This window comes from Colobus angolensis, unplaced genomic scaffold (assembly GCF_000951035.1).
Source record: "Colobus angolensis palliatus isolate OR3802 unplaced genomic scaffold, Cang.pa_1.0 Scaffold124, whole genome shotgun sequence".
In the NCBI taxonomy this organism is placed as follows: Eukaryota; Metazoa; Chordata; class Mammalia; order Primates; family Cercopithecidae; genus Colobus; species Colobus angolensis.
Window position 1 is genome coordinate 6,597,508 of NW_012113586.1, and position 11,252 is coordinate 6,608,759.

Here is an 11,252-nt window from a genome sequence, read left to right on the forward strand (position 1 = left end):
AAAAAAAAAAAAAAAAAAAGCATGGCTATTATTTAAAAACCAAAACAAGGCCAGGAGTGGTAGTTCATGCCTGTAATCCCAGAACTTTGGGAGACTGAGGCAGAAGGATGGCTTGCGGCCAGTAGTTTGAGACTAGGTTGGGCAACAAAATGAGACCCTCAAAACCAAATCTCCACAAAAAGTAAAATAATAGTAATTAGCCAGGTATGGTGGAGTGTGACTGTAGTCCTACCTACTTGGGAGGCTGAGGGGGGAGGATTGCTCAAGCCCAAGAGGTGGAGGCTACAATGAACTATGATTGCGCCACTGCACTCCAGCATGAGCAATAGAGGGAGCCCCTGTCTCTGTAAAAATAAACAATTTTTTTTAAATAAAAAAAAAATAACAAATGTTAGAGAAAATGTGGAGAAATCTGGAATGTTCATCCACTGCTGGTGGGAATGTAAAACGGTGCAGCCTCTGTGGAAAATAGTTTGGTAATTCTGCAAAAAGTTAAACATAGAATTATCATGTGACCCAGCAATTCCACTCCTAGTTATATACCCAAAAGAACTGAAAATGGGGACTAGGATACTTGTACACCAATGTCCATAGTGGCATTATTCACAACAGCCTAAAGGTAGCAACAACCCAAATATCTACCAACAGATGAATGGATAAACAAAATGTGGTATATACAAACAATGGAATATTATACAGCCATAAAAGGAATGAAGTTCTGATACATGTTACAGCATGGATCAGCCTCAAAAACATTATGCTAAGTGAAATAAACTAGACACAAAAAGACATATATTGTATGATTCCACTTACAAGGAGTATCCAGAATAGGCAAATTCATAGAGACAGAAAGTCAAATCAAGATTACCAGTGGGAGGAAGAAGGGAGAATAGGGAGTTATTGCTTAATGGTTAGAATTTCTGTTTTGGGTGATGAAAACATTTGGAAATAGTAGTGATGGTTACACAACACTGTGAATATACTGAACAGACAGCGGTGATGGTTACACAACACTGTGAATATCCTTAACACACTGAGTGGTACCAAATGGTTAAAACTGTAAACTTCCTATTACAAAGATCTTACCACAATGTTTTTAAAAAAGTAAACATGCAGATGACATTTTTTCTGAGTCCTTGCATGGGTTAAAATATCTTCACATTATTTTCACACATAATATAAAATTATTAATTCAGAATTTCTATTTCCTCAAATTTTATTACAGGTATCTGGCATGTATAGCTCCTTATAAACATATTTGATAGGTTATCTATATTTTTGTTTATTATTTCACTTCTTGATTAGATGCTTACATGATTTGTATTTAATGTATGGCCATTAAAACTAAATATTAGATTCCTTAAAATTAATAACTAGGCAAGTAAGTAAATGGGTGCTGACAAAAAGCACATTTTAAAAGCCTTGGTTATGATATAGACAAAAGTATATATATCAGCATTTACATACTGTCCCAATAATTATTATATGTTAAAATGGTAACTACATTAAAAGTATCAATCTAGAAATATATATCATTAAAGTATAAGGTACTTGGGTCAAGGCCATTCTAGGATAACCCAATAAGTTCAAAGTATTTAGAGAATGTTAAGACAGGAAGAGACTGTAGCAATCATCTAATCCAATTCATGCTACTACAGAAGAAAATGTAAAAGAATAAAATGTTACTAGCGTTAAACCTGGAGTTAGCCCCAAGTTATTCTACCTGCCAAGATAAGAGCTTCAAAAAAACAGCAGCATATGCTCAGATTCATTACAAATAAATAAATATCTTTGTATATTTCAAGACTCTTTAAAATGGGAAAATGGCTGGGCATGGTAGCTCACGCCTGTAATCACTGGGAGGCCAAGGCAGGCAGATCACCCGAGGTCAAGAGTTCGAAATCAGCCTGGTCAACATGGTGAAACCCCATCTCTATTAAAAACAAAAAAATTAGCCAGGCGTGGTAGCAGGCACCTGTAGTCCCAGCTACTCGGCACAGGAGTAGCAGGAGAAATCACTTGAACCCAGGAGGTGGAGGCTAAGTGAGCCGTTATCACACCACTGCACTCCAGCCTGGGTGGCGAGTGAAAGTCCATCTCAAAAAAATAAATAAATAGGCCGGGTGCAGTGGTTCACACCTGTAATCCCAGATCTTTGGGAGGCGGAGGGAGGGAGATCACAAGGTCAGGAGATCGAGACCATCCTGGCTAACATGGTCTCTACTAAAAATACAAAAAATAAAATACAAAAAAATTAGCCGGGCACGGTGGTAGGTGCCTGTGGTCCCAGCTACTCAAGGAGGCTGAGGCAGGAGAATGGCGTGAAACCGGGAGGCGGAGCTTGCAGTGAGCTGAGATTGTGCCACTGCACTCCAGCCTGGGCAACAGAGCGTGACTCCGTCTCAAAATAAATAAATAAATTAAATAAATAAAATGGCAAAATGAGGTATAATGATACTAAAGAAAAGAACCAGGTGCTAGTATAATTCAACTAGTAACAACTTTCAGAATCAGACTGAGTTAATTTTTCCAGTGCTAGATAAAATTTCAGAAATAAGAAAATGTCATATATAGGAATGTCACACACATAGAATGAGCTAAAACATATCCTATTTCTATCTCAGAATCTATAAACCAATTCACTGCTCTATGTAGCCTATGGGGTATATGTTAAATATAAGGACAGAACTCTTTCAGCATTTGCCACTTGCCTGTAGTAACGTGACTGTAAGTAGGTTGAGCACACAGCTTTGGAAACATGACTAGCAGAACCAAAGTCAATGACCTTCACTCGGTAGGGTTGGCGAACTGGATCAACCAGCATGATGTTTTCAGGCTTAAGGTCGGCGTGGATCAGACCAAGACTCTTGAGCTTCATCAAGGCTGTGGCCACCTGCTGCAAGATTGGTCTGATGTACTTGAGTGGCAGTGGGCTAAATTTGTTTTGCTTTAGAAAATCATATAAGTTCTGCTCCAACATCTCAAAAACAAGGCAGGTGTGATTCTTATGCTGAAAGCACTCGTATGAACGGACAAAATTATATTCATCAGCATTTTCACTGCTTAGGCGGGAAAGGATGCTCACTTCAATCTGCCCCTGTCTGGCATAGGAGGGGTGGTTCTTCAAGATTTTAATAGCCACAATTTCCTTGGTGCTCCTCTTCCAGCACTTAGCCACCTGTCCAAATGTCCCCCGGCCTAGGAACTCCAAGACTTCATAGCTATTGGTCATAGAGCAAAGGATCTCATGCTGGACCAGCTGGTAATCCCCTTCTCCACTGGAACTGCTACTCTTTGTGGTCACAGTGGTGGTTGTGGCAGCAGCACCCACCACAGTCCTGTTTTGCAGCATGAGAGGGGGATGTTCTTCTATGATCTGCACACTACCGTTGCTGTCAACTTCCTCACTTTTTCGTTTCAATCCACATTTTTGATAGGGCTCAAGCAAAGAAACGTTGCTTCTGTGAGTCAGGGACTGGCTGCTTTGGAAGGTTGATGTAGCAGCACTGCCCGAGCTATCAGCGGCTGTTACAACAATATGCTCCACTGCAGGAGCTGGGAGGAGGAGGCCCTGGTCGTAAGCAGGGATGCTGAAATTGGCTACCTGGTGAGAGGAGTTGGCTTGCCCTTGTGTGGCTGGGAGGGTTTTGCTGTGGGTATAATATTTGTCGTTGCTACTCTGTCCTGAAACATCCCAGCCAGAGGGCTCTATTTTCAGTTTCTTCGCACTGCAGAAGGCACTCGACGACACTGATGGGGGCGAAAACACTTGCAGCTGTGATGCCATACCTACATTGAGAGAAAGGAGGAATTAGACCACAAGGATAAGAGATACAAGGCTAAAAAAAAAAAAAAAAAAAAAGGCTTAGGTTTAAAACATATACACACACACTTTTGCTTGATAAAAGAAACATGATGTAATAATGTTCTCCTCAAAAACTAATTCAATCTTGACCTATATTCATAGAAACAGTGTACAGAACCTGCTGGACAAAGTGAAGATTATCCACTCCGCTCAAGTCATACATAAAATGCATTCAACTGTCTACCACATTTTAAGAGAAAAAAGTAACCAGTATGGGCCAGGCACAGTGGCTCAAGCCTTTAATTCCAGCACTTTGGGAGGCCAAGGCAGGAGGATCTCCTGAGCTGAGGAGTTCAAGACCAGCCTAGGCAACATAGTGAGACCCTGTCTCTAGTATAAAAATACTAAAATTGAAAAAAAAAAAGAAAAGTAACCAGGATGATGAGAAAGCTAGGGAGTATATTCTGAAGCACCAAGGAAAGTTGGCAGAAAAATATGAGGAAAGGATAAAGAACAGTCCAGCTTTCTGTCCCTGAATATCCCACAGACACTTCCAGCTCAATAAGCCCAAAGATTAAACTGAAAGTTATCTTTTCAGAATAAAGTCCAAACATCTGACATAGCATACAAGCCATTTCATATTTATCTTCTCCATTTTCAACCATCCAATCTCATATGCTTTGGGGCTCTATAGTAATCCCTCTTTCCTTGCTCTACACTTTCCCCCTTTTTAATAATTACGCCTCAAAATTAGTCATCTGCAAAAGACTAAAATCTCTATCTCTAACCCAGAATTCTCTCGCTTTGAACTCCAAACCCAATATCCAAATGACTACTTAACACTGCAACTTGGATATTTTATGAACACCTCATATTCAATACATTCAGAATTAAACTTATGAGCCTCCACCCTACCTTCAGTTTTCTATCTTAATTATGAGATGCCATCACACATCCAGTGCCTCAAGCCAGAAATCAGGGAGCTCCAGCCTGGGCAGCATGGTGAAACCGTCTCTAAAACAAACACACACACACACAACAACAACAAAAAACAAACAAAAAAAAATTAGCCAGGCATGGTGGCACACGCCTGTAGTCCTAGCTACTCAGAAGGCAGAAGTGAGAGGATCACCTGAGCCCAGAGGTAGAGGCTGCAGTGAGCTGTGATCGTGCCACTGCACTCCAGCCAGGGTGAAAGAGTGACACCCTTTCTCAAAAAAAAAAGAAAAAAATCAGGGATGTCTGTTTCCTCAGCTACACAATGGTGATAGCAATACCTACCTCATGGGGTTGTTCTGAGAATTAAATGACTTAATACCTGTAAAGTGATAGTGTCTAACACATATTTAATACTATTATCCCGACTCATTCTTCCTTATTGCTCCACATCTAATCTCTATCTTATCCATTCCATCTCCCAAGTATATTTCTTTTATTTATTTTTTTTATTTTTATTTTTGAGACAGAGTCTCACTCTGTAGCCCAGGCTGGAGTGCAGTGGCACAATCTCGGCTCACTGCAACCTTCGCCTCTGGAGCTCAAGCGATTCTCCTGCCTCAGCCTCCCAAGTAGCTGGGACTAGAGGCGTGCGCCACCATACCCGGTTAATTTTTTTGTATTTTTAGTAGAGATGGGTTTTCACCATGTTGCCTGGGTGGTCTCAAACTCCTGAGCTCAGGTGATCCACCCCACTCAGCCTCCCAAAGTGCTGGGATTACAGGTGTGAGCCACTGCCCCCCACCTCCTATTTCAAATCGGCCCTTTTCCCCTAACCTTATTGGCACCATTCTAGTTCAAACTGCCAGTAGCTTCCAAACTAATCTCCTTTAATCCACTTAATAGATCTTTGCTTTTAAACAATGCAAATCGGATAACCGCTCTCTCTTTTTAACCATCTTGCTTCCCCTTCTCCCAGGGTTTCTCATTGCTTTGGAGATAAAGTCCAAGATACTCAACTTGGCTGGCCATAGTCGCTCATGCCTGTAATTCCCGCACTTTGGGAGGCCCAGGCAGGAGGATCACTTGAGCTCGTAAGTTCAAGATCAGCCTGGGAAGAATTAGCATTAAAAAAAAAAGAAAGAAAGAAAGAAAAGAAAAGAAAAATTAGGCCAGGCGCAGTGGCTCATGCCTGTAATCCTGGCACTTTAGAAGCCCAAGGTGGAAGGATCACTTGAGCCCCAGGAATTCAAGGCCAGCCAGGGCAGCACGGGGAAACTCCATCTCTACTGAAAAAAAAAAAAAAAAAAAAGCCAAGTATAAGTGGCACATGCCTGTGGTCCCAGCTACTCAGGAGGCTGAAGCAGGAAAATCTTCTGAGTCTGGGACATCGAGGCTACAGTGAGTTGTGATCACTCCATTGCATGCTAGCCTGGGCAACAGAGCTAGATTGTGTCTCAAAAAAAAAAAAAAAAAAAAAACTGTCTCAACCTGCCTTAAAATGCACTCCAAAATCTGCTTGCTGCCTTCCAACATCTCCCCACTTTGATTTCCTCCCCTCAACCCTCATTCTAGCCACACTGCCCTTCTTTCTTTAGTTCTTGGAAGGCCACTCACCTCCAGGCCCTCTAAATATGTTTAAGACTTTCTGCTGCGAAAACTGCCCTCTGTCACCTCTGCCGCATGTAGAAATGCTCCCTACGATCATCCCCTGCCCCTACCATGCATTCCCACAGCACCCTGTTAACTTGAAAGCATTTCTTTAATGCTACATTCCCAACTACAGTATAAGCTCTAGGACATGTACAATCTGTCTTGCTCTTCTCTTATACCACCAAAGCCTACTACAGACTGACAATATATACATACTCAATATCTGTTGGATGAATTACTTGATCCCTGCCTACCAATCTCCTATCATTAAATACAACTCCCTACCACTCATATTCAAATGCAGTATTTTCAAATGCTCAGTCCTTGCTTTTTTTTTTTTTAATGTCTTCCCTCCCTTTTATCTGTGTGGTCCTTGAGTCATGGGGGAAGTCTCTACTCCAATCCATATAGCATAACGTTACTAATCACAAGAGAATAAACACAAACAACAAGAAAGGAAGGAAACATGACAAAGGATGTTACAGAAATCAAAAGGCAGTATGTGCATTTGACTAGTCAGCTGGAAAGAACAAATCCTCTGCCTTCAATTTCTAAAACCCAGTTGAGATTTACTTTAAGAGTTTCCATAATTTATATAAACTTTGAAGAGGAAAAAAAGTACAAATTAAAAGCTAAAGTCAGTACAATTTAACTGTGAGACTGAATTTACAAATCATCTTGTTCTATCCACTTCACTGAAATACCAAACATAATAAAAATCTGAAACCAAGTAGCTCCTTTACAAAATGCACCTATTAAAATATAAGTATTTCTTATCATAAAATTAAGCCAACCTGTTGAACAACAAAAGGAAGCAAATTTTCTAAATTTGTTTTCCATTAACAATGTTAATATTGTTCACCTGCTAATTTTAACAATCTATCAAAAAACATAAACATGACTTCTATAACCTGCTAATTTTAACAATCTATCAAAAAACATAAACATGACTTCTATAACTGAAAGAATCTAAATAGAAAATTTGCAGTTTGCACCAACTGTCTAGGAATAGGGGGGTCATAAAAGTAATAATACTGAAAAGAATTCATGAAATACCAAATTTTTAAAAATGTATTCATTTTGGGAGGCTAAGGTAGGCAGATCATGAGGTCAGGAGTTCAAGACCAACCTGACCAACATGGTGAAATGCCATCTCTACTAAAAATACAAAAATGAGCTGGGCATGGTGGCATGCACTTGTAATCCCAGCTACTCAGGAGGCTGAGGCAGGAGAATCACTTGAACCTGGGAGGCGGAGGTTGTAGTGAGCCGAGATCACGCCATTGCATTCCAGCCTGGGTGACAGAGCGAGACCGGTCTCAAAAAAAAAAAAAAAAAACAAGTATTCGTAACTAGATACTCTATAAAATTTTGCATTTAGCAGAGATGACATTATTGCTAACTTTTTACCCAAAAAACATAATAAAAGATTACTTATGATTTCAGATCTTCACACTGCGCACTGAAAAAAGCACAAGTTCTAGGACATTTTTCAGAATGTTTTAATATTAAATGATTATAATCTTTATCCATAAGGACAAATTTAGTTCACCCAAAGGGAAAGGACAACTCAGAATTCTTTTACTGGTCTTCCCCACAGCAAGGGTGTGACGTACAAAAAGTCAGTATCAGACCACCAGGGCTCTTACAATGTGGCTGAGACTCATTCTGACCTCAACTAACACAAGGTGAGAAGAAAATACAGAATCATAGAATCTTGGCCTAGAAAAACCAACAGACTCTTATTTATATTCTACTCTGAAATTCAGCTAGAATAGCAATTAGTAGACAGAGGATAAAGATACTATGTTCCATTAAACCTGCCTTTGCAAGTTGGGGGGCAAGTCTCTTCCTAGGTGGAGAGCTTTCAAACAACAACAAAAACAGAATTAACACCTGTGGAAAACTTACTGTATATCAGAATCTAAGAGGCAAAATACAGATATTTTTAATCCAATGTGAATAGCAACCCAATAAATTAAAACGCTATTTTTGACACATTTGCAGTCAACAAGCATATGAAAAACTGTTCAACATCACTAATCATTAGAGAAATGCAAATCAAAACTAAAATGAGATACCATCTCACACCAGTCAGAATGAATATTACTAAGAAGTCAAAAAATAACAGATGCTGGCAAGATTGTGAAGAAAAGGGAACAATTGTACTGCTGGTGGGAGTATAAATTAGTTCACCCATTGTGAAAAGCAGTGTGGCAATTCCTCAAAGAATTTAAAACAGAATTACCATTAGATCCTGCAATCCCATCACTGGGTATATACCCAAAGGAATATAAATCATTCTACCATAAAGACACAAGTACATGTTCACTGCAGCACTATTCACAATAGCAAAGACATGAAATTCAACCTAAATGCCCATCAATGGTAGACTAAAGAAAATGCGGTACATATACACCATGGAACACTAGGCAACCACAAAAAAGAACGAGATCATGTCCTTTGTAGCAACAGGCAACACGGATGAAGCTGGAGGGCCACTATCCTAAACAAACACAGGAACAGAAAACCAAGTACTGCCTGTTCTCACTTATAAGTGGGAGCTAAAGAACAACAACACATGGACACAAAGAGGTCAACCACAGACACTGGGGCCTAGGTGGAGGGTGGGAGAAGGGAGAGGATCAGAAAAAATACCTGTCAGGCACTATGCTTATTACCTGGATGACAAAATAATCTGTACACCGAACCCCTGTGACATATAGTTTACTTATGTAACAAACATGCACATGTACCCCTGAACCTAAAAGTTTTGTTTTTTTAAAAAAAAGCTATTTTTTTTTTTTTTTTTTTTTTTTTTTTTTTTTTTTTTGAGACAGGTTCTCGCCACTGTCATTGAGGCTGAAATGCAGTGGTGTGATCACACCTCACTGTAACCTCGAACTCCTGGGCTCAAGCAATCCTCTGCTTCAGCCATCCAAGTAGCTAGGACTACAGGCACACACCAGGACGCTTAGCTAATTTCTACAGGCACATGCCGCATTTGGCTAATTTTTTTTTTTTTTTTCAGAGATGAGGTCTTACTATGTTATCCAGGCTGGTGTCAAACTCCTGCTCTAAAGTAATCCTCCTGCCTTGGCCTCCCGCAATACTGAGATTACAGGTGTGAGCCACCGTACCTGGCATAAAAAGCTATTTTTGACTTCCTGCAAATGCTGCACCTCTTGACTCCAGCAATGAATGAAGTCTTTACATTTCAAACCTGACTTTCCAAGGACTTAGTCATCTCAATATAATGACAAAATTTGCCCAGTGCATTAATACCAAATTAGCAATGACGGGCAAAAGGCCATTGGTACTTGTACTTATTGCTAAAAGATAATTGCTAGAATCCAAGGCTTTCAAAAACAGATTAACAACTTTCCCACTCCCTGGCATGGTCACATCCATTTAACATCGTTTGCTGGGTGCTCCACACTATAAGCACTATAGGTAGATAATCTTATTAAAAGCATCCAAATATTATAACCCTGAATGGAACAGTTGGACATGACAACCAAGGTAATCATCTTCCATTGATTTGTCCTTATCCCTCAGTAACTTTTTTCCTGACACACCAGTAATAAATTCCTGTTGCTTTTGCTCAATGTCATCTTTGCCTCCTTCATACAATTTAACAGTTGGTTAGCCCAATGACCTAAAAACTGTACTATATATTGATTTCTTGTTCTAGCACTTACCCTCAGATGACATGAACACAGGTGTACATATTGTCGATCACATACTCTCTGATACATATTTTTAGAGATGATAAGAGTACATCTTCTGTAAAACCAAAGTGAGACAAGTTTGGGAAGAAAATTCCAACAAACACCTAACTCTCTCTCTACTCTCCTAAGTTTTCTCCACCCCTACTGCACAATTCCATACTTGAACAGCTTAACTGGTTTCCTCCAAACTGTACTTTCAACTTCCCCCCTTTATTTGAGATTCTGTCACCCAGACTGGAGTGCAGTACATGATCATGGTTCGTTCACTGCAGCCTTGACCTCCAGGGCTCAATCCACTCTCCTACCTCAGCCTCCAGAGTAACTGGGACTACCAGCACATGCCACTATGCCCCGCTAATTTTTTTGTATGTTTTGTAGAGATGGGGTTTCACCATGTTGCTCAGGCTGGTCTCAAACTCCTAGGCTCAAGTGGTCCACCTACCCCAGCATCCAAAAGTGCTGGGATTACAGGTGTGAGCCACAATGCTATCCTCAAGCCCCTTTTCTAAGCTCCCCTCTCCCAATTCATTATTCACCTTTCAACTGAAGCTTTAAAAATGCACATCTAAAAAAACAAAACAAAACAAAACAAAACAAAAAAAAAAACAAGGGTATCTGTCCCCCACTTAAAAACTTAACGAAAAAGACCAAAAAATTCCTAATTTGGATTACCAGGCCTTGCAAGATCTGGACCATGATTACTTGCATAGCCTTGCTTCATCTGCGCTTTTCCCCAGGCACTTTCTCTTCCAATACTACCAAGTCTCTCTGGGTTCCCACAGTACACCTTGCCTTCTCTGGCCCTAGTTCCTTTAACATGTTTCCTCTCTGAACTTCATTTTCCCCCTTAGACTTTTCTTTTCCTAACTTTCACTTACCCTTCTAGTCTGTATTTAAAGCTCACTTCTTCAATGTGGCAGAGGCTGTTGCTTTGTATCAAAATCAATAGTTCACTTAGATTTATTTGGAATGACTATGGCAACAGAACAAAAGAAAAGTGTTTGGCCAGGTGTGGTAGTTCACGCCTATAATCCCAACACTTTGGGAGGCTGAGGCGGGCGGATCATGAGGTCAGGAGATCAAGACCATCCTGGCTAACACGGTGAAATCCCATCTCTACTAAAAAT

At 40.1% G+C, this 11,252-nt stretch overlaps 1 protein-coding gene across 1 annotated transcript in view; it reads right to left on the bottom strand.

Annotated features, from left to right (window-relative positions):
* The window catches only part of HIPK1 (homeodomain interacting protein kinase 1), a 47,973-nt gene that overhangs the window by 32,408 nt on the left and 4,313 nt on the right, over positions 1 to 11,252 (bottom strand). The window contains exon 2 of the mRNA XM_011933127.1: positions 2,712 to 3,789. Within this exon, the coding sequence (XP_011788517.1) occupies positions 2,712 to 3,789 (1,078 nt within the window). The remainder of the gene's footprint in view (positions 1 to 2,711; positions 3,790 to 11,252) is intronic.